Raw genomic sequence first — 24,369 nt, forward strand, 5'->3', positions numbered from 1 at the left:
ACTGCAACTCTGCAGATTGTGCTGTATGGAGCAGATCAGACACTTTCATTTTATAATTGTAGTGTCCATTGTCCAACTGAACTAAATGGTTTTTATTTCTATCCAGTAGACCTACAGCTTAGTCTGTATTCTGTTATTGCGCTTGCCATAAATATCACCTGTAGCCAACCAGTGTCAGTGATTAAAATAAATATCAAAGACATCTATAAAACTGGAAATTATCACCATCAACACGGCATGAGTTCATCATTAAAATTTTAAAGGGTTAGTTCGCCCAAAAATGAAAATTCTGTCTTTAGATCACTCACCCTCATGTCTGTCCAAACCTGTAAGAATTATATTTTTTGCGCAAACAAAGCACTTGTGTCGCTTCATAAAATTGAGGTTATACCACTGGAGTCACATGGATTACTTTAATGATGTCTTTACTACCTTTCTGGGTCTTGAAAGTGGTAGTTGCATAGGCTGTCAATAGAGGACAGAAAGCTCTCTGATTTCATTAAAAAGATCTTTGTTTGTGTTCGAAGATGAACAAAAGTCTTACGGGTTTGGAACAACACGAGGGTGAGTAATTAATGGCAAGGGGTTGGCAAGCTGGTGTCAGAATGCCAGTCTGTCAGTTAAGTCCGAAGCAAAAGTGTTGAAGTGAAGAACAGGTTTGAATTGCTCGACACTGCAGAGAACCACCAAGACGAATTATGGCAAGAAATGCAATCCGCAATTATAGAAATGTCGCAGAAATATACACCATAAAAAATTGAGAGAAAAGGAGTAAATGGCTATCAGAAGGAACCGTCAGAATTGCTGAACAAAGAAAGAGAAGCCAAAGCTGCTTGGGAAAGAAACAAGGCTAGGAGGTTAAAAGCAGAATTTCAAAGAGCAAGGACAAAGAGACATACTTGAAGAAAAGTTTCATGAAATTGGAGGAGGACTGCCGAAAAGGTCACACTAGGGATCTCTTTGTACAGGTCAGGAAAATTTGAACTCCCTTTCAAGCCTGCAAAGGAATCATAAAAGACAAGAATGGAAGAGTCTTGACTGACCAGCAAGACATTAGAGGCAGGTGGCAAGAATACACCAGAGAGCTTTATGCAAGCACTAGTATTGGAGAACAACCTAACAATGACCCAGTGGAAATAGAACCAGCAATTTTAAATTTAAGAAGTTATATGGGCGATACAGCAATTACCAAACAATAAGGCTCCTGGTTTTTACTGTATCCCAGCAGAAATGTTGAGGCCTATTCCATGTGGCCATCAAAGCAATTTACCAAAACTCTGGAAACCAGGAAGTGGCCAAAAGATTTTTATACTACTACTAAAGAAAGGCGATGCAAGGAACTGTTGCAACTACTGTTCAATAGCTATGATTTCTCACACAAGCAAAATCCTTCTAAAAATTATTTAGCAGCACCTACGCCTAATCATAAAACTACCTGACTCACAGGCTGGGTTTCGCCGAGGTCGTGGCACACGTGACAACATTGCAAATCTGTGGTGAATCATTGAAAAATTTAATGATTGTCAGAAAAGAGTATACATGTGCTTCATTGATTATAGCAAGGCTTTTTGATTGTTTTGAACATGACAAGTTATAGAAGATACTTCAAGAATTGAGAGGGTCAGCGCATCTGACCTAGTTGATAAGATTGTTTTATACAGATCAAGAAGGAGTTGTCCGAACACAGTATGGTTCAAAATTGAAAGGGGTGTGGGACAAGGCTGTATTCTCTCATTGCGTATCATGAGGAAATTATGTCTGGAAGAATCGGAAATAGGTGTGAAGATTGGTGGCAGAAATATCAATAATCTCCGTTATTCTGATGATACAACCTTATTAGCAGTAACTGAAAATGGTCTAAAACACCTTATAATACAAATTTAAAAGGAAAGTGAAAAGATGGGACTCCTCTTGAAAATTAAAAAGACAGCCAGCCGGAACCGGAGCAATTAAAGTGACCATCAACGGAGAAGACATTGAATGCGTTAAAAACTTCTGCTTCTTGGGTTCTATGATTGACCAAATTTAGGACTGCACACTTGAAATAAAGGGCTGAATTTCTTTTAGGATGTAATGCAATGCTAAGCATGCACCAAATCAGAAGGAGCAAAGACATCAATCTCACAACCAAATGCAGGCTAATCCAGGTGATTGTGTTCCCTATATCCAACATATGGATGTGAAAGCTGGACTGTGAAAAAACTGATCGAAGGATTATTGATGCCTTTGAGTTGTGGTGTTGGAGAAAGCTCTCAGGGATCCTATGGACAGCGAGGGTTACCAACAGAGAGGTCCTGGAGCGCATCAAATCTGAAGGGAAAAATTACCAAACTGCGGCTTTGGTCATGTGATGCGAACAGCTTCATTGGAAAATGCAATGATGATTGTCACAGTTAGTGGAACAATAAAAAGAGGTCGCCTAAAAACGTGTTGGCTAGACACCGTCAAAAGTGACACAGGCCTAGGCATAGAACAACTGAAAAAGAAGGCAAAAGACCGGAAAGCATGGAAAGAGACGGGCCATAGGATCACCAAGAGTCTGATACGACTGAATGGCTAATGATCATCATCACCATCATATTAATATTCAAATGCATTTTGTTTTATTGACCACAGTATTGTGGTCAATAAAACAATGTATTCTTTTAATCGACATTCATTTAGGAGGCAGATTATTTAAAAAAATTGCCTCTTAATTTGACTGCGTTTTGGGATATGGTTCACCATTGGCATGAAAGCAATTCATCCTAAAAGTAAACTGGAATGAGAACTGCAGGGGAACAGGGGTGCAATCAGACTCAGCCTAAGCAATCAAACCAAATGTGAAGGCATCTTTAAGGCTGTGACACGTGACCAATGTTGAACCATTGTTGAGTGTGTCAACCTAGTTTTTGCGGTGTGATTCGTAGGCACATATCCCTGTTGGTGGCTCTTTGGTCGATTGAGCATGTTGAAATGGCAGTGAAGCCATCAGTGAGCTAGACCACTCTGATTGGCTGTTCAGCTCAGCAAACCAATGTACGAGAAGAAAAACGTGACAAAAGCAAGCAAACAGCGAACGACAACACCATTGCCATTTGCAATTTATCAGACATATTTTAAAAAGCTGTATTACGAAAATCCATCTGTGCTGAGAGAGATTCGTGCAAAAACGGTATGCTAACACTGCTTTGTTTATGGGTTGTATATTTGCAGTCCTAGCTTTTCAGAGTTCTCTTTTTGAATGACTAATACAGACTACTGTCACCTGCTGGTATGGAGAGTTATTTCCTTTCAAGCAAGCCAGAATGTATGCGCTATTGTTCTGTAGTTTTCAGTGTGTTCAAGCATAACTTTTTAATCTGGACTCAGGTGACATGAGGCAAAACTACAACCCACTTTTTACGCCGCTAGTTCTTCATTGCCAGTTTAGTGTATCTGGGCTTTTAGACAGCTTTTAGCTGCTTTTCCACCGTCGGGCCAAACCGTTCTTGTAGCTTAACCGCTCCATTCCGTGCCAGTCAAGCTGGTACGGATATGGTTTCATTTTCCATTGTGGGGCTGATAACATCCGGGCTTTAGGAATATAATACAAATGCATCCATCGTTGCATTGGTTACAGAAGAGTTTACAGACAAAATGAGATGTGAATAGTGACATTATGGAGGATGATAAGATATTTCTTTTATTTTTAATTCGTTTACGTCGCTCAAATTTCGTTTACGAGTGCTTAGCCAGCTGGAGAGAAACCGGTGGCCAGGCAGCAGACAAGTGAACAATCCTGAGTGGCGATGTCACTACATAGTACATGCATTCTACCAGCACTTTTCGGTACGGTTTGCTAACTGTGCTGAGAATTCGGGGCCTAGAACGGTTTGCAATCGTGCCTTGCCGAACCAGGCTCCAGTGGAAACGTAACTGGAACCGTTCCTTACAGTTCTTAGAACCGTTCAGCCTTACGGTGGAAAAGTAGCTTTTGTTTGGGGGCTGGGAGGTGATTTATTTTGTGTTTGAGCTGTAAAGTTGGTTTCCTCTGGAAATGGTAGTCCCGTTGGGTTGTTGTGTTGCTTATTTGCAGTGTCAAAATGTCACAATGAGTTTGGATCGTGAGCACCGCTACATCACAAGAAAAACTGCACATTTACGATATCGGCGTGTTCCACCAGTCAAGTGTGAAATTGCTCTTCTGTCAGTCTGTGACCCCCACTTTGACTCCAGCTGTAAGTCTGTGACCCTGCTCCACTCAGAACCTTACAAAAATGTCCAGTCAACAGCTCCCATTATCTTTAATGAGAGGCCAGTGACAGTGTGAGTGAAGCTATTTATAGTTCTAGATTTAGATGTCTAGATATTAGAAGATGGCTACAGAGCAAACACTTTTAAGGTCAGGTAGTTACACGTTACTTAATGTAATGTAATATTACTATAGTAATATTACTATAGTAATATTAGTAAATTATGCATAATTACAAGTAACTAACCCTAAACCAAACCCTAACTGCAACTCTATAGTAAGTACATGTAGTTAGTTAATATTGTGCAGTACTTATTTAAGTACAATGTATCTATGTCACCTTAAAATTAAGTGTTACCTCAGCTTTTTAAATGATATATTTCAACTGTAAAGAAGGAGATTTGATCTGAACCCATGGATCCTGACCTTCTCATTTAGCATACTTTTTTTTCCTCATCCAAAGCGATTTATAGTTCAGCATTTACACAATGCAGGATTAAGTGCTTTGCTCTTCATTCGAATGACAGGCTGGTGGGCTGATGATGATAATACCTGTCATCATCATCATTCTTCATGATCTTGCTAAGCAAGCTGTCTTCCATCATTACCTAACGCCAGGTTTGATTTACGTGTTAATTCCCATCGTTGCCACGGGAACAAGTTGCCTGGGTTGTCTTGAGAGTGTTGATGGCAGAATTTACCCAGTGGTTTTACACAACCAGCTTTAATGAAAGAATTTTTCTCTTTAGGAGAACCTGATGACAGAGACCAGTCTAAACTGGAGATGAAGATGTGGGACCCAGAGTGTCCGCTGACCAACAAACAGATTGACCAGTTTCTTGTGGTTGCTCGGTATGTCTTTTGGATGCTTTCTACATTTTATCTATGCCATATTAATAAATCAATGCATCACAATATGTCAGTGCGCTTTAAAACAGTGGTTCTTGACTGTTCATGGTGAAGGTTTTACATTTAAACCAAATTCAGCAGAAATGCACACATAGCTATAAAATCAGACACTAAAATATTACATGAAATAAATTTTGATCATTTGCTGTTTTATTTAGAAGAAAAAAAAAACGACAACAATTGGTTCGTCTCTACAGTTCGTCTGGTTTCTAAATGTATTTTGAGTTATGATGGTTTCATGCCAGTAAAGTTAGTCCATGTATTGAGAATTTTTATTTATTTTTTTTAAACTTTGTATAGTTTTGTTCATGGATTTTGAGGAAGATATGAAAAATGCCATGCAACTTGTTTGAATCTGCCTAACATGGCGAGTTTCAACTAAGAAACTGTAATTTTTAGGGCTAAAATGGAGGTGGGGTGGAGATTAAACACAATCTTTATTTGAATGATCCCAGTATTGATTCTTGGTAGCAAAATTTGTATTATAACTGAAATTTAAACTAATTGAATTAAGCTTGTTAATTGGATTCAAATCTGTATTGATGCCCAGCCCTACAGATAAATTTGCACTAAACAATTGGATCATTTTTATATGCAACCTGTTTTTGGGTTGTGATCTGCCAGTTGAGAACCACTGCTGTAGTAGATACTGGGAACTGAGTCTTTTTTTTTTTTTTTCCTCTCATCAAATTTGCATGATGAATCGGGTGATCTGTGTACAGAGCGGTTGGTACTTTTGCTCGAGCTTTGGACTGCAGCAGCTCCGTCAGACAGCCCAGCTTACACATGAGTGCCGCGGCAGCCTCACGAGACATCACACTGGTACCCATCCCATCAGCACCATCTGTCTCTGTATATCCACTTGGAGATGTGAAAAGCCTGATTAATTCTCTCCCTGTCTGTCTATCTCGTTCTCTTTAAGTTCCATGCTATGGACACCCTGCATCGGCACGGCTATGACCTGTCCAGCGCTCTGAGCGTTCTCGTTCCTCAAGGAGGGCCCGTGCTGTGCCGGGATGAGATGGAGGAGTGGAGCTCATCAGAGGCAAACTTGTTCGAGGAGGCGCTGGAGAAATACGGCAAAGACTTCAACGATATCCGGCAAGACTTTGTGAGTATGCACAGAAAGTTGGGGTGGGTGAAGAATTTATTCTCTAATGCCTTCATCTTTTTCAGATGATTCTGAATCAGTCCACAAAAAATACTTATGGGAGATTTAGGTTAATTTTCAAACACACTGAAAAGAAATAAAATGTTGTAGCATTTACTTTGAAACAATTTTCACTCAGTAATTGCTAGTAAATTTCACAAAGAAATGAAAAGTAACGCATTGAATTAAGTCTCTTATGCTCACCAAGGCTGAATTTATTTGATTAAAAATACTAAAAAAAATACATTACTAAAAAAGTAATGTGAAATATTTTACAATTTGAAATTTTTATTGGGGTGCACTAAAATTCTGGGCCAAAACCGAAAATTCAGGATCCACTTGGCCGGAAACTGAAAATAAGTAATTTAATTAATAATCAATTAATTAATCAACTTATTATTAATAAACACTCAAATGGCTAAAACTGTAGTAAAAAATAGTTATTAGTTCAGCATTTAGTTCTGAAACTGAAAATAGCCATTTTGGCTGAAAATTTTCGGTAGCCGAAATTTAGAAATGTTGGTGCATTCCTAATTTTAATGTATTTCAAAATTCTTTTTGAAATTTGAATCTGAATTTTCAGCATCCATTACTCCAGTCTTCTGGGTCACATGATCCTTCAGAAATCATACTGATATACTGAACAGCACTTGTTCTGCTTAATATTTTTGTGGATACCATGATACTTTATAATTTTATAAAGTACAATCTTTCATTTTTTAAGAAATCTTTACTGTCCCTATTGATGTATTAAGTATTAAATTCTTAAAAAAAAAAATCCTACAAACCCCAAACTTTTGAATGGTATAATGGGGAAAAAAACAAGGTGCTATAGCTTGAAAAGTGCAGTGGTTCCCAATCTTTTTACAGTGGCGTACCCCCTGAGGCATTTAACATCCTTTTGTGTTGCCCCTCCTTTTCACTGCAGTCACACCTTTTCCATTAAGCGACATTATTTAAATTGATTTTCTAGTGCATGTTTTACCTTTATAAATACTTTTATAAGTTAATGTTTTAAATAAAAAATGTTCAATGGAGAAATATGCAGTGATGGTAAAAACGAAGTGATAGTTTTAAATGGTGGTGGTAAGTCACTGCATTAATGTGTGCCTCATCGAGTCATATGTAATGATGCAACTATTGGCTGTATTTATGAATGGGTCATGGAATCATTGACTCACGATTCGTTCAAAGCCACAGATTTTTTCATGAAACTGCTGTTTGTTGCAGTTCTGCTGTGGCTTTCGTTGAGTCTTAAATGAGAGTTTTAAATCGACACAGTCGAGAATGGCAGTAACGTAGCTTAATTTGCTAATGCAGCATACTCTGCAGACATTCTATCATATGCACACTGAGGTCATTTGATTGGATGTCATGTATTTGACCTTTTACGGCATTTTGCCTGTTAGAAATACATGGTTCTTAATGTTATTTTAAGGTGGGCTAGAATCAGATGAACGGCAAAACTCAGCATTTCATTCGCGTACCCCGTCACCTCGCGTTCCCCCAAGAGTACGCACATCCCAGTTTGGGAACCACTTCTATAGGGGAAAAGAAGAACAGTTTAAAGAGGAATGTTATATGTGATACTATTGGAAAAAAACTAAAAGATAGAGTTTAGAGAAGCAAAAGTGAAGAATGGCACTTCAAATGATAGGATAGAGGAGTAGCAGAAGAGATGAGGTGAAGACATGATGTTCGGCTGAGCGATGGAAAGATTGGAGCAGCTGAAAGGATTGGGTTTGGAGTGTGTTGCTTCTTGACCTAACTGAGAACGTTTGATCTTTTCGTTCAGAGACGAGTACTTATTTGTATGGGGAATGAAGTGAAAGCTCTGGTATTAGGGTTTGAACACAGGGAAAATCTGTTTTCTATTGCACTGAGAAATGGGATTTATTACTCTGGGGCTTTACTTCTGAAAATGAAATGAAAAACAACCGCTCTTCTACCGAGCCACTTTGTTGCACACAATAAGAACTGCTGGTTCACGAACACCAAATAGTCCATAGAGATTGACTTGGTAGGGTGGTTTAAATGGTACACTGGTTTTCTCTTACTCTTCGTTTCCCCTTCTGTCTTAAAGCAGTGATCGATAGTGTTTGATTTGTGCTGTGACTAATAGACAAAAGTGGATGATGTTGAACATTTATCATCAACCCTGCAGGGTTCAAATACCTAATCAAGCTCATCTTGCCGATTCTGCATTCATTCTGCACATGTGGTTTCAAAGTTTCACAGGGTATTTGGCATTAAAGTTTAAGCAGCTTAATTGTTGTATAATTTATTCATGAAATTGTGTTAAACTAGTAATAAGCTATTATTATGATGTTACATTTTTAACACTCTGACAACCTTCCAAAGTGCATGTTGTCACAGAATGAGGAAAATGATTAAAGATAAGAAAGTTATGTCAGCGATTGTCTCACAACGTATAAAAAAGGAGTTACATTTCCTCTCTTAATTTTGATTAAACACATTTGTAATGTCATTGTTTTAATTAAACCTAATTTTATTTGGTTAAAACATTGTCATTTTTTGTAAAACACAGCTAAGAAGGTTATAAAACGTGAATTCATAGAGAAGAAATGTACTCTAATGATTCCCATCCTTATTCCTTACCAGGTTCAAAAACTGAAAGGAAGGCAGAGAAACCAGCCACTAAAAATACATAGCAGCACCTCAGGATGTTAATCTAAATGTTCTTCATAACACCAGCTGTCAGCACAGAACACCTCTGTGTTCATTTTTATACTCTGCTCACCCTCGCATAGATGCGGGCCAAAAGTGGGGGCTCGGCCAGCTTTAAATTAAGATTTCTTAAATTCTTTGAAACCATTACATGCACGTTTCCTTGCACTCAGCAGGTGCTCATGAATAATCATGCGCGTCTGCATGTGATTCCAGACATACCACGCTCAGACTAAATATTCCATAAATTCCGACGATCTAAAGAATTAAGACAAGACGAGCTGTTTCTTCAGTACAACACCTTCTTTCTGATATTTTAAATGACCTGTTTTATTTCAGCTTCCTTGGAAGTCACTGACCAGCATCATTGAGTATTATTACATGTGGAAAACCACAGACAGATACGTTCAGCAGGTGAGCAGTGGTTTCAGTTTAAATGCTTGAAAAAGTTATGCTGTACTTCAATAGAAAAAACGAATTATCTGGGAATCTCTTTCTCTGTGTGCTCTGACTGTTCTTGATCTCGCTTAGTGCTGAATGTTTATGACTTTGTACAGAAACGACTGAAGGCAGCTGAAGCGGAGAGCAAGCTGAAGCAAGTCTACATCCCCACATAGTGAGTGTGGACGTTTAAATCAAAAGCATTTCAAAGAGCTGTACACCGTTCGCATGATTTAAATGGTCGTGAAAAACGTATTGACCACCTGCGCTCAGTTTTTGATTTTGCGTGTTTCTAAACCTGCTGCAAAAGATTATAGTGTGAAATTGAATTTGCTTTTCACCTCACAGCAATAAACCCAACCCTAACCAGATCTCCGTCAGTAACGGCAAGATGGCAACTGTGAACGGTGCAGCAAGCACAGGCAGTTTCCACACAGCCGGAGGCGGCCGCGCATGTGAGAGCTGTTTTGGTGAGTAAGGACCCTCTTCGCCTAATTACAGTCAACACAGCCATCCAATCAATTCACTGCTTTTCCCGGAGGACATGTCACGCCTCCTGTAATCAATGGGGCTGGATACTGCATTTTCACCCTTTTATCTTCCAATCAGATCAATCAAAGCTACCGCATCACAATCTATGTGATCAGCAATGATTAGTCTGGGTCAATATTGCTTTTTAGTAATGAACTCGCAGTGGGGAGCATAAAGGCATTCGAATCCCTCTCGACACTTAATCCTTTCGTTGTGTTTTAGGACATTATGTAATATTTCTCTTCGGTTTGCCATGAAAGCTGAGTGTTCCTTCAGACACACTTGGTTATACAGAAATAATTGAGTAGGAATTGAATTTTCCTTGAGAATATGACCCACCAGGCGTAATTAAACCTACATTTTTATGTCATTCATTCTTCTCTGTTGACAGGTGTACAGTCTGCACAGTGGTACTCTTGGGGTCCTCCTAACATGCAGTGTCGCCTGTGTGTGTCCTGCTGGATGTACTGGAAAAAGTATGGTGGCCTGAAGATGCCAAGCAGAGCTGAGGGGGCAGAGGAAAAAACGCCTCCAAGCCCTGCACCCAATGTAAGTACTGTTCTCATAGTTTGGATCTGTGTGCGTGGCCCATGCTGGCAAAATGAGTCAGAATGCGCACGGGCTAATTTCGAGCTTCAGGCAAAACAAGTAAAAAATGTTGAAATTTAGGTTTTCACAAAAATTTGTTCATTAAACCCTCATCTAGCAATCCCAATGCACCAAATAGCAACTAAACACCTAAAAGTATCTTTATTTTGTATGTTTTCTGAGAATGCAGTTTTTCTCTGCTCGCTTCTCGACTACTGGCGCTTCCTCTCAGCGCAAGTTTGGTATTGTTGTAAAACGCAGCATTCCAACTTTGTGAATATTCATAGCGAGTTCTCGATGGTATGAACCAATGAAATGTGATTTTCAAACTCATGCTGATGTAAACAAAACGATCTTACTTGCGCTGACTGACAGATCCGAAGCGCTCGCACAAAGACGCCTCGACAGTGTGCAATCCCGATATTCACATATACACAGAATTACAGTATTTCAAAAAATCTGTCTCGGTGAGTATTCACACGAATATTATGTTATGTATTAAATGAACGTTTAGTTAACTGTTGGGGAAAAACATCTGATGTGTAACATTATATTAGATCCTTGTTGTGATACAGTAGGTCTTAATATATAGGCTGTCATTAATGTTAATCAAACAATTGTGGAATCATGGGAAAAAAAGTTGAAAAAAAAAAAAAAAAAAAAAAAAAAAAAAAAAAAATAATATATATATATATATATATATATATATATATATATATATATATATATATATATATATATATATATATATATATATATATATATATATATATATATATAAAAATTTGGGGTGGTAAAGAAATTAATATTTATTAAGCAAGAATGCATTAAATTGATCAAAAGTCACAGTAAAAACATTTATAATATTACACAAGACATCTAGTTAAAAAAAAAAATGCTGTTCTTTTGAACATTCTATTCATAAAAGTATCCTGAAAACAAGGTATCGTGGCTTCCACATTGATGATAATATCAAATCTGCATATTAAGTAGGGATGGGAATCTTTAGGCACCTCACGATCTGATCTCCTCATAAAAGCATTTTGAGATGCAACTGTTTAACCGCTTATACACGCAGTCGCACACAGCCGTCTATTGTGAGTGCACTTCACAAAACACACATGGGCATTTGAAAGCAGCCATCTGTCAGTAAGTAAGATTTATGTTTTATAAATATATCGGCCTACTGCTTTCCAAACGGCATAAGTGATGAGCATTTTTAATGGAAAATGATTAAATACCGGCGAGGAAGTCTAAAAATTTTAAGCGTAACATCAAGAAAAGTGCACGTTTTTCCATTGTGAATTTCCTGTGCAGTGAAGCCTGCAATTGCCTTTGTAATTCGCTTAAACTTTTTTGAACTTGTGGAAGTTTATATACTTGTTTGACGGTTTTTTTTGTGTGTGTGTGTATGTGTGTGAAATTGGAAGCAAGCAGAAAACGGCTGTTTCTAGAGCACACATAGTGCCATCACGCATCTGCAGTTCAAAACAAAACTCAGAATCATTTGAAATTCTCAGAATCAATTCATAATCGTTGGAGAAAATCGCAATACATCTGAGAATTTTTTTTAAGTGATTTTGGCAGGATCAAGTGACACTGAAGACTGATGGAGTAATGGATGCTGACAATTGAATTCAGCTTTGCCATCACAGGAATAAATTAAATTTTTTAAAAAATATATTAAAATTGAAAACAATTATTTTAAATTGTAATATTTAACAATATTACTGTGTTTTATCAAATAAATGTAGCCTTGATAAGCTTTAAAGTCTTCTTTCTAAACCACAAAAAAATCTTACTGACCTCATACATTTGAACAGTATTGTATATATAGGGATAATGTAATGAATTTCAAAATCAGAACTTAATGTTTATTACACAGCTATTCTACTGTTCATTATTTCATGTTTGCTGATAAAATATTAAATTACGCAACTTAAAATGTTAATGTATTTGTAATATAGAAATGAACGTTAGCCTAAATTAATTCAACTGGAAAGTCGAAAAAAATTTCTTTGTCATTGTTTTATACAGAATCATATTGAAATGTGTTACCATAGTGACAGTATCATATTAAATAATTGATATTCATCTTGGGAGCCAAAAATTCACAGCAAAAAACATTGTGGTTGGCAAAAACCATGTTTATCTTGGTTGCAAATGAACCAAGGTCAGATAGACATCTGGAGGATTGTCTCATCTCAGAATTTTTTAGAAAGCCATTTTATTCTCCCTCTTGCTTTCTGCTGTTTTCCCACTGTACCTCCTTATTTTGATTTGTCTTTACATTGTTTTTCCTGTATCAATCCTTCATTTCCTTATCTGTCTCTCCATAGGAGTTGCGTTCTCGTGGCCATGGCGCCCGTCAGTCTTCCCACATGGTTCCGATGAGGAACAGCGGCAGCCCCAAATCCTCCATGAAGACCAAGCAGGCGTTCCTCCTGCAGGCCACGCGCCTCACCAAGCTGGCGCGTCACATGTGCCGCGATCTCATCAGGCTGCGCCGGGCCGCGCGCCGCCCCTTTGTGCCCATTAACTGTGGTGCCATAAAGGCGGAGTGTAAGAGCTCTTTAAATTCTTAACTTCAGCCTCGCGTGCAAACGCGCACACACACACCCACCCACCCACACTGTCCCACCCGCTCTGTTCCCCGACCACACCTCTCCACATCTCGCTGTCATTCCTCCCCTCCATCTTCCTGTCTTGTACTGTTTTTATTATTATTATAATTATAATTATTGTTATTATATTTTATTTTGGTTTTTGTATTCTCCCCACCCCATTTCCAATAAAGACTGCCTGTCCTCCATATTTTGCGTTTCAATCATCTTTTCAGTTCAAATTCACTTTTTTTCCCACCACCCTTGTTGGGTTTATGATGTTGTTTAAATTGAACATAAGCACATTTTTAGCACTTCTCTCAGTTTGTTGAAGAGAGTTTTGTATGCACACATTACACACAAAGACTGACAAGATGCCCTATTATGCTTGCTTCACCTTACATTGTAATAATACTTGAAATGCATATCATAGTCTGAGCCTTATATTTATTAAAAGCTTCAACGAGAGACTTGAAAGACTATACGTACCTATACGTATATATATGTGTGACTAGGGGTACTTTTTTTTTTTTTTAAATATATATATAAATGTGCTTTTGCTAAAAGTTTCCTCTTAAGAAAGATAAGCTGTTTTGGTTTTGCATTCTTTTCCCCCTCAATATCATTCTCTGCATTCATGTTATAGCGTTTTTAATGCTCTTGGCACTACTATTGAAGGAAATGGGATATATTTTTGTTGCTTCTAGGTATATTTTGAAAGGATTTTAAAATAAATTCGGTCTTAGAGTTGGATTGATACAGGGATTTTAGGTGTGTAAGCTTATGCATATTTTATATGTAAATACATGTTTGAATAGTCACTATTACACTGGTCAAAAAGTCTTTATGACCTTTAGGGTCGAACGTGTTGGGACGTTCTCAGGACAGTTCTCAAGATCTCTTTGCTTTTTCACGGAACAAACACCCTCTAATGTCGATCTGGGATCTTTCGCTAATTGTTTAGCTTATTTTCAGAAGATTTTACCCACAACCTCATGATCAAGCATAAACATACAGTTAGTACTAGGAAGTACACACATTCAACATATACATGTTTTTACATTTTGCTTTTGGTCTTTTTACATTTAATTTATCCATTATAAAATGTGCAATAAGATTTTTCTTTTTCGACTGTTACATCAACAGATGAAAGTACAAGAATTCTTAATGGTGCGTGCCAAGATTTATAGTCGAAATACGGTCCCTGTCAGAATAATCTATGAAGATATGTACCTCCTTAGTTTGGAATGTCAGTTAGTGTATATACGTTACTGTCTCAGCTTTAATTTTTGCCATTTCTACTGAATTGCCTCTAAATATAGACAGTTTCATCAGTGATTGTACCCCAGAAAATGTAAATGTTTTTAATGGAAGGTTATGTCTTTATTTTATTGAAGCAGACAGGTATACAAAACAATATTTCATGAACTATGATGTGGAATAGATAATTGACTTGCTATTATGTGTGCAACCAATCAATCATTCTGTAGCTAACACTGACAGGCTGTTCAAAGGCATGCATGTAATGAGATGATGAAGTGTTGTTTAACAAGTAACTCTTCTATTGTGCTTTTCAGTAATGCAAAGATGATGGACTATCAGTCCCATCATTGGTTCAGTTTATGATATAATTAATTAGATGTTCAGTAAGTTGGAAGGAATCATTTACAAAACACCGAGTCATGGAATTGGAACAAGGGTAGATATACATTCCTCTATTTATCTCTGTTCTTCTGATTTATAAAAAATGAAGTTTGTCCTCTTTAAGAGTTTGCACACTAGTCTGCAGTTAATCAAAGAGCCAATTTAAAATGCTGAGGAAGTTGGTTCAATGGCAGCAATTGATTAGGACTTTGTGCCTTGGGAAGTGTTACGTTGGCACAGAAAGGAGAAATGGCCCTAGACCAGCAGTATGCGGGTTATGCAATAATTGTAGATTTTTGGGTGTCTTAAATAGTTACCAATTAATTGTTTGTAATAGGGTGCATGTGAGTTGACATTAATCAATGAAATACTAAGTTGGATTGAATGGGAAACCTTTTTTCAAATGCATCACAAACTAAAATGCCCCAAATATGCAACAAGCTTTTAAAGAAGCCCAAAGATGAGTTTACAGATCATGGTAGCCAGCCGTTGCTCTGAGGACAGCCGTATCCTCTTGACAGGCACTTGTAAATAGGTCAGTTTTACAGGGAGAGCTCATATGAACAGGGAAAGAGCCAATCACCTGCTCTGCATTTGTCCAATCACACGTTCCTCTCAGTTTTGCATTGCCCACCTCCCATCATGTGAAACTTCCATTTTATGCTTCCATTCCCCCGTCTCCACCCCAGACATATCTGTATGTATCCCCAGCCATAAGAAGTTGTTCTGACATCTGTGTCCTGAAGCACGAGGGACCCGGGTGGGGGCATGCTCTTTGGTTTGTCTCTCTCTTTTATTTTTCTTTGTGTGAATGTCTTGTGGGCAACCGAAACACAAATAAAACCATGGCTGAAACCATCCTATCTGAGTCCTTGTAGTTTCATGTGTCTCGTGTACCTGTCCATCACTCTGTTGCACGCACACCGACAGGCCGAGCAGAGCGTCAATCGTGTGAAATCTCAGACAGCATGAGCTCCATCAGCTCCTGCCGTCCCTTCATGACTTGTTTACATGCACACACTCATAAGAAGCCGCTGTGAATGCAACATCACATTTGTTTTCCTCTTTCCAATCTCATTCAACATGCTGGCTAACCGGGTTATGTTCAACATCTTGCCTGCCCATCAGAGACTGCATGAAAATCATGGAATAATCAAGTTTACTCCATCGAAATGTGACATTCAAATGGAAATCATGAGAGTTTAATAAAACACATTCGCAGCCATGAGGATTCAAAGGTGAAGAAAAGAGTTTGTAACACACACAAAAGTCTAATGGAGAACTACTCTCAGCACTTCCCCAAAGGCACAGGTTTCGTTCAATTTAAAGAATGGATTTTGTGTCAGTAGATAATGCATCACCCAATTCAGCAATGTTTTTTTTCTCCACCTCACATTCGATATGTTGTTGAAGAGGTAGCAAACTGAAGTTATATCAGTACATCTTCAAGACAGTTTCTCTCCAGGTTTGCCAAGACGAGAAGAAGAACTGCCTGAAGAGAATGGCTTTAAACAACTGACTCCTCTGGAGTTGTAATGAATTTTAAAACAAAGCGAAGAAAGTTGGAGTGATTTTAATGGGTTCATTGTGGTCAGATCAATGTTCCGGAGTTCAGCGGGAAGAAATTATGTTCACTAGGGCCTAAAGAATGAACAGTGGAGAAAATGAGATTTGGCTCAGCTTGCTGCTCCCATGAAAATGGTTGTCCGGTCAGAAAGATTAGTCACCGCAGGGTTGGTTTATCACCGCAGCATCCATCAAGCCAGCCTGTTCAGTATGCCTCATGTTGGTGTCTAAGTTTGAATGTCTCTTTCTTGCTCTTTGACTTGCTTCTATCTCCGTTTGTCTGTTCTGTACTGCCGGTCGATTAATAGATATGATCCGGGTGTCAGAGGGCATGACAGGGCGACCTATGAAGCCCAAATCCTCCCCGAGGAGCACCCTGACCAGCGTCTTGCAGTACCTTGGTGAGCCACACAACATTAGAGTTGTCTCCAGTGAGCTGTAACTCTCAGATCACATTGAATCTGCTGTCATTTCAGAGTCTCGTCCAGCAACTCATGTTCAGCGGCCTCACCGCACCCCTGGCCTACAGGTGCAGCCCCCACGGCGCCTGCTGTCCTCTCTTCCCAGCCATGGCCCACTTGGCATGTTGGGAAAACGAAGCTACCATCACCACAGCCGTGTTGAATCCGCAGAGAGGAGGGCTGGTGCTCCAGGACAAGGTGGGTTTACAGTTTAATTACATTCTTGGATAATATTAAAGATGGATGTCATTATAAAATGCTAATACACACTTCTTTTTTTATCATAGAAAATCCGGCTCATATTGTGGGACCAATTCTGGTAAGTATAAATGATTAGATTCACTGGTATCACTGGGTTAGACTGAAGCAGGAAGGTCTCTAGATATTATCGGTGTGCTTTCATCGGACTGGAAGATGCTTGCTGTCGATAACGATCATTTGTGTTGATGAGACAAATTGTCAAATTTGAATTTTTGAAATTGTAAAACTTTACATTTCGCCTAGTTTTTGTTTGCTAAAAAAAAAAAAAAAAAAACTTGGTTGGGCTCCCAAAATCCTCTGCCATCCTGTCCTGTGGCACTGGACAGACACCTCTCAGTGGACAGCCCTCTGACTCCTCCGACGCCTGGTGGACGGCGATGGTTCCCCCGGCTTCGGGCAGCTGGCAGCGAGTCTCCTGTTGACTGCTCCTCCCCATCATGGTGGACAGCAGCAGGCCCCGGCCTATGGCAATCGGTGGACTCCTCCACTCCCTCTCGGATGACAGCTGCCCCTCCAGAACCTAGGCGGACGGCAGCGAGTTTTTCATCCCCCCGGCAAGTCAGTCCAGCCCGTCACCTCGAGCATTCATGGTGACAGACTCTGCCCAGCCGTGCTCGATGGCACCGCAGAATTCCCACAACGACGGGGCTCTTTGACAGCGCGTTCCTCCTTCCTCCCAGATTTTGGCACCAACGTGGCAGAGTTAAAGCTTAAAGTTAAAGTTCACTGTCAGCACTCCTCCTTTTTTCCTCCCGGAGCTCCTCCGTGAGACTCAAGGCTCATTAGCACTCTAGTCACCGGCCTCTCTCCATTCCCACAGCTCTCTGCCCCGCCCTACTTGCCACATATTTGTACATGTATGTACATTACATAAATCCCATACTTTCTTTTTGTCCATCCTGTTTGTTTTGTTTTGTTTTGTTTTGCTTTGTTTGGTTTTACTTGGTTTGTTTTTTGTTTTGTTTTGTTTTGTTTTGTATTTTGTTTTGTTTTGTTTTGCTTTGCTTTGCTTTGCTTTGCTTTGCTTTGCTTTGCTTTGCTTTGCTTTGCTTTGCTTTGCTTTGCTTTGCTTTGCTTTGCTTCGCTTTGCTTCGCTTCGCTTTGCTTCGCTTTGCTTTGTTTGGTTGTGTTTTGTTTAATTTCATTTTGTTGTTTTGTTTTTTTGTGTTTTTGTGTTTTGTTTTGTTTTGTTTGCAAAATACTCATAAAGATGATTAGGTATGTCCAAAAACTTTTGATTGAAGCAGAAACTCTTGATTATCGTTTGCTTTCATCAGACTGGAAGACAATAACTTACTAGCATTTGTGTTGCTGAGAGAGTGAAATTTCATCTTATAACATATCCAAATGCAGATACTGTTGATGCTGTCAATTGGTTCAGGTGACAGCTTCAATCTCCAGCCTCGGAGGTTTCCCACAGATTATTGTGGCTGGGTAAAATGGAAATGAGAAGTGAGAGTCGGCAAAACAAACACAAAGGCAGTCACTGTTCATCAGTGAGATGATTAATGTAAATATAGTGGATGGATCTTCACATCATTTTTTGCCTGTCATTTCTAAAGCAGAAGAATATTAGAAGTTGCTTTATTATTTCAGTTGTGTATCATATTGTGTATATTATTTTTATTTTTACATGTGGGACCGAACAATTTATAAGGTCCCAGGTTGGGTCAACCTAAGACACCAATATAAGAAAATTGGTTTGTTACTTTTTTGTGCATTTTGTGATTTAAAGTTTCTATCATATCTAGTATTTGTTGGGGAGTAACTAAGTTAAGAGACTAAGTTAATGAGAATAAACACCAACAGTGGGGTGATAACCTGCTGTCTGTACATTATTCTGCCTATTATATGACTACTTAAAATAAAAATAAATAAATACATGGACAGTAAATATTTTAATGTAATTATCTTACATTTTTTAGAATAATTTACAGCTTTCAGTAAAAAAAAGTCAATTTCAACACAGAAAACAATTGACCTAGCAACGACACAAGCATTAATTTTATACATGTGAAATTTTATGTATGAAATATATAGATGTATGCATTTTAATTGCTAATATGCTCTTTCAACTCATGGTTTTATAGATTTATTTTATTGCTTTAACTGGAGTCTCCTGAGCTTCTAGACATCAATCTAATGTTTTATGCTGACTATAAAATTAATACTAAAGTCCTTGGAGTGCATTTTGATTACTGTCGGTAATTCTTTTTGAATCACAAAAAAAAAAAAAAGGTATCAATGTTTAAAAGTATTTGGAAGTAGTTTAAGTTTTAAGTAGTTTTCCTTTGCTTTTTTAGCAGCATAATGGAAGCAGCACCGGTGGCTCTAACCTTCGTGCCAGTGGCCTGATGCTCCGTAAGAGACGACCCAACTGGATCGATGCACCCGATGACAGCTTCTTCCTGGTTTCCCGAGAGACGAGGTGTGCAATCCAAACCTCGCTGTCCATTTTGGCACTATTTCCCATGGCATCGCACTTTTCAAACCTAAACTTGTCGTGCCTTGTTCACTAAGGAACACTGAAATACACTGGCCCGTACATAGAGCCTAGAGACAAATTTAATAGAAAACAGCAGGAAAGACACACTCCATGTCAAAAAGGAACTTACCTTGTTCTTTCATGATTGGCACCTGCAGAGATTATCCCCTGAGATGGCATGACACATCTGATTACATTTCCATCATTTTGATTCAACCTTCACCTAAGAGTGACTGATCTTGGTGACAGGATTGGCACATGTGTAATTACTGCATTGGTCATACCCAGTGACAGTGGCGGGTAAGAGGGTCTAAGCCAGAGTTGTCAGTGTAGGAAATGGGCCAGTCAATCTCAGATGTCAGGGACAATTTTTCAATTACAAAGATCCTATAATTAACAATGCCCATGATCCTATTAATCTGTGGTGGCATGGAGAGACAACTGAAAACAAATAATTTTTGATGCAGATTGAGGTTAGTTTTAATCCAGAGAGATGAGACTCCACAGGTAACTTAACACTTCACAAACACACATACACTACCTCTCAAAAGTTTGAGCACACAATGCTAATTTTTATGATTCTCATGATCCTAATACTTGTTAAGCTTAAATGCTTAAAATTAGTTTTGTAGACAAATTGTCAATGTTTCATTTTTCAATTTGATAAAGATTACATTTTGCCTAGTATTTATTTATTTATTTATTTTGTATTTATTTGAAATGGATAAGTTGATGATAAGTTACATATTTTATGAAACTAAAATATATGATTTATTTGTTTAAATTTGTTAAATTAAAGGAATAGTTCACCCAAAAATGAAAATTCTGTCATAATGTACTATCCCTCAAGTTGTTCCAAACCTGTGTAAATTTCTTTGTTCTGCTGTACACAAAGGAAGAATGTTTGTAACCAAGCAGATCTCGCCCCCCATTGACTGCAATAGTTGGAAAAAAATACTATGGTGGTCAATGGGGTGTGAGATCTGCTTGGTTACAAACATTCTTTTAAATATCGTCCTTTGTGTTCAGCAGAACAAAGAAATTTACACAGGTTTGGAACAACTTAAAGGTGAATAAACGATGACAGAATTTTCATTTTTGGGTGAACTATCCCTTTAAATTAAATCCCATGCTTCCATTTTGTTATTTCATAGTTTTGCTACCTTTTTGCTATCATTTTGTTTTGTTTTGCTTTTTTAAGTTTTGTTTAGTTAAGTGTGTGCCCAAACTTTTAATAGCTAGTGTACTTGTCTCACTACCTTGCAGAGATACGCAGATTTTTGTGAATTGTCTTTTTTTATGTTTCTATAACAATGTATAGGCATAGCATAAATATATCAGCAGTGTTGTTTAGACTGAAGATGGTCTCCACAGCCATCCTCCATCAATTCTCAGTAATATGGAGAAAAGATTAAAGGGATAGTTCACCCAAAAATGAAAATTTGATGTTTATCTGCTTACCCCCAGTACATCCAAGATGTAGGTGAATTTGTTTCTTCAGTCGAACGCAAATTATGATTTTTAACTGCAACCGCTGCCGTCTGTCAGTCAAATAATAGCAGTGGATGGGAACTTCTACTGTAACAGTAAATAAAACTTGCTTAGACAAATCCAAATTAAACCCTGCGGCTCGTGACGACACATTGATGTCCTAGCGCGTTGTCAGAGCGCGATCAGACCTCACTAACCAGAAGCTGAACGGAGTTGGACATAGTGGTGTATTAGAGGTAAAAAATGATATAAATACTGTTCGGTTTCTTGCACAAACCGATCGTTTCGTGTCTTAGGACATCAATGTGTCGTCACGAGCCACAGGGTTTAATTAGGATTTGTCTATGTAAATTTTTTCGACTCTTATTGTTCAAGTTCCCAATCACTCCTATTATTTGACTGACAGACGGCAGCGGTTGCAGTTAAAAATCATAATTTGCGTTCGACTGAAGAAAAAAAGTCACCTACATCTTGGATGCCCTGGGGGTAAGCAGATAAACATCAAATTTTCATTTTTGGGTGAACTATCCCTTTAACTTGATATTTGCTGTTAATTCTCAGTCAACAAAAATGAAATCTAAAAGGATTAAGAGCCACAGACATTATTGGCTCACTTTTCACCAAATATGTAAGACTGCATGAATTTTACACATTCACATGCTAATGAGTGACATCCCTGTTTGCAGTGAATTTAAAGTACAGACTGGATGTGAAGTGTGTCTGAAGTTACATTCAAATTAAGCTAAAGTTAATTAACTACAAATAAAGATAATTTGTTTTGAGCAGGGGAAATTGGACACCTGATTTGCCCTGTTGTATCATGGATCAAAGTGTTTTTTGACTACCTTTTAGTGACTGTTTGCTTGTCTCGTTTTGTTGCTGCAGCTGTTAGACACCTGATCATGGTAAGATTGCATGCACCGTACACAAAGGCTAAACCACATTACCTGTGGAGTCTTGCAAAATGTATGAAATGTATAACCAAAAGAGACACTCAATTAACCTGTACACTTAATATGAAGCGCCATTCTAGTGGCTTTTGACACCTCAACCTGCAAAATGTGTTTCGTGCTTAATTTGGATCAGATAAATAGAAGTCAGACAGTCATAATAGTTCACCCACAGCAGCAAGGGGTTTGGTTTTAATATCTTTGGCAGTGAGAAGTAGATGTGAGCTGAAGCTTGAAGAAAAATGCCTCTCCATTACAGCTACATCCATTTGAGCCATGACTTGCACAGCTCCCTATGGCCTCCAGCACTGGAGCGGATGCTAGGCTAAATTTAGCATCTCTGCTCTGAAAGATTAGCCTTTAACAAGGCAGGAGACCCAGAGACAAATGGGTTCTGGTCTGTGGCTGAGCCTGGTTCTCTTGCGGTTTTACACCATCATCACAGTCTCAGGAGTCTCTATTACTAAAATTGCACTCAGTTTTTCATTCAGACATTTTGAGTTGATGTTAAAATAGATAGTAAATATGAAGGTTTCATCAACTGAAACCTTCTTTACATACAGTTTCTCATAATATAGCATTTGTAGTGTTAAAGGTTTGCGGTTGCTTTGCAAAAGAACTGATCAAATCCATCAGTGCAAAAGCATGCAGCCTAACCACAGTTATATTGAGGCTCTGTGTGGTAAAAATATATGTCTTTGTGTTATTTTAGCATTCATTTATGAAGTAAACAGAGATGCTATAATGCAAGCACACTTGCACAGTATATTCTAGATTGTCTTATATATTTCTTGTCAGAGACCCAGTTAACAGTTCTTTTATTAAGGGCTGTCCCCTGTGGATGCCTGTAGGCCTCATTCATTTTGCATGAACATTAGACCCAAGCGATTCTTTCATTTCTCTTTTTGTTATATTGACCTGATCATGAGTAGAACAGTTATTTATGTCACTAAGCCATGATGATGTATATTATTTTACTTAATAATTACAAGCTCTATCTGTAACATGCCGAGCTAAACACAATTGTACTGTCACACACACAGGAAAACCAAAACCAATTCCAGTTCAACTTACTTTTTTGTATATTATATACAAGTAATTGTGTTCATTCTCCCCTCAAATTGCAAAGCTTGCAAAATATGATAGAGCACAAGTTCTTCTTGTGTTTTTCCTGTCACAGTATTTTTGAAATATCCTGTTTGCCACACAGATTATTGCACAACACAGGTGGTTCCATGATAGTTTCATGAGCATTATAAATTATTGCAGTGACTCTTTAAGCTATAGTTAAAGTTGTTATTAAGAAAAGCAAAAGTAAAACTTTGATATAAGTTTTTTTAAATACTTTTGAAAGAAGTCTCTTCTGACTAAAGGCCCGTTCACACCAAGAACGATAACTATACTGATAACTATATTAGCGTCCACACAAGCGGATGATATCGTTCTGTTTATTAAAAGTGAACTGCAGTTTTGTCGTCTGCTGCTTTAAATGCTCTAGCTCTTTAAAGCAGGAAGGATTCTGATTGGTTGTTAAAGTTTTTTATCGTTCATCTGGCTGGAAAAACTCATTCTGAAAGTGATTCCAGTGATCCTTTAGGACCCCGAGTGATAACATTAGTTCAACTGACTTTTAATGGGTAGTGTTTTTAGCGCCTGATTATAATTCCTGCAAAATCATGTTATGATTTATATAGTTTAAAATGCGTTATAATGACCATTAATGTCTTTTAAATTACATGGTTCATATACTAGTATATAACTGAGACTAAAGATTGTGAAATCAAACATTTCTTGTTCTTACTGTTTTCTAGTTAGCTTATGTACTAGCATAGCATACATCTACCGAATTAGCCTGTTAGCTTAGCTTATATTATATTTGGTATGCTTTTTTGCTTCCAATATAGTTCCCAATTACATGTTTCAAATTGATGAAGTTTGTGTGTACTTAGAATGATAATTAATTTACAACCTGAATTCCGGAAATGTTGGGACGTTTTTTAAATTTGAATAAAATGAAAACTAAAAGACTTTCAAATCACATGAGCCAATATTTTATATTTTTAAACACAATAGAACATAGATAACATAACAAATGTTTAAACTGAGAAATTTTACAATTTATCCACTAAATGAGCTCATTTCAATTTTGATGCCTGCTACAGGTCTCAAAAAAGTTGGCACGGGGACAACAAATGGCTGAAAAAAGCAAGACATTTTGAAAAAATTCAGCTGGGAGAACATCTAGCAACTAATTAAGTTAATTGATATCAGGTCTGTAACATGATTAGCTATAAAAGGGATGTCTTAGAGAGGCAGAGTCTCTCAGAAGTAAAGATGGGCAGAGGCTCTCCAATCTGTGAAAGAGTGCGTAAAAAGATTGTGGAAATA

The 24,369-nt window shown here is 37.9% G+C and overlaps 1 protein-coding gene across 3 annotated transcripts in view; it reads left to right on the plus strand.

Annotated features, from left to right (window-relative positions):
* Positions 1-24,369, plus strand: part of mta3 (metastasis associated 1 family, member 3) — a 37,348-nt gene that overhangs the window by 10,136 nt on the left and 2,843 nt on the right. For 2 of the 3 annotated variants that reach the window (XM_048170076.1, XM_048170077.1), the window contains exons 8-15: positions 4,963-5,065; positions 5,845-5,944; positions 6,045-6,233; positions 9,300-9,374; positions 9,518-9,576; positions 9,750-9,871; positions 10,324-10,481; positions 12,860-13,334. In XM_048170076.1, the coding sequence (XP_048026033.1) occupies positions 4,963-5,065; positions 5,845-5,944; positions 6,045-6,233; positions 9,300-9,374; positions 9,518-9,576; positions 9,750-9,871; positions 10,324-10,481; positions 12,860-13,105 (1,052 nt within the window). In that variant the 3' untranslated portion in view covers positions 13,106-13,334. Of the gene's footprint in view, positions 1-4,962; positions 5,066-5,844; positions 5,945-6,044; positions 6,234-9,299; positions 9,375-9,517; positions 9,577-9,749; positions 9,872-10,323; positions 10,482-12,859; positions 13,335-16,641; positions 16,735-16,809; positions 16,993-17,081; positions 17,114-19,358; positions 19,484-24,369 lie in introns of those variants that run through there. The other variant, XM_048170078.1, reaches the window with a different exon arrangement.

The sequence above is a fragment of the Megalobrama amblycephala genome, linkage group LG20 (genome assembly GCF_018812025.1).
Source record: "Megalobrama amblycephala isolate DHTTF-2021 linkage group LG20, ASM1881202v1, whole genome shotgun sequence".
NCBI lineage: Eukaryota > Metazoa > Chordata > Actinopteri > Cypriniformes > Xenocyprididae > Megalobrama > Megalobrama amblycephala.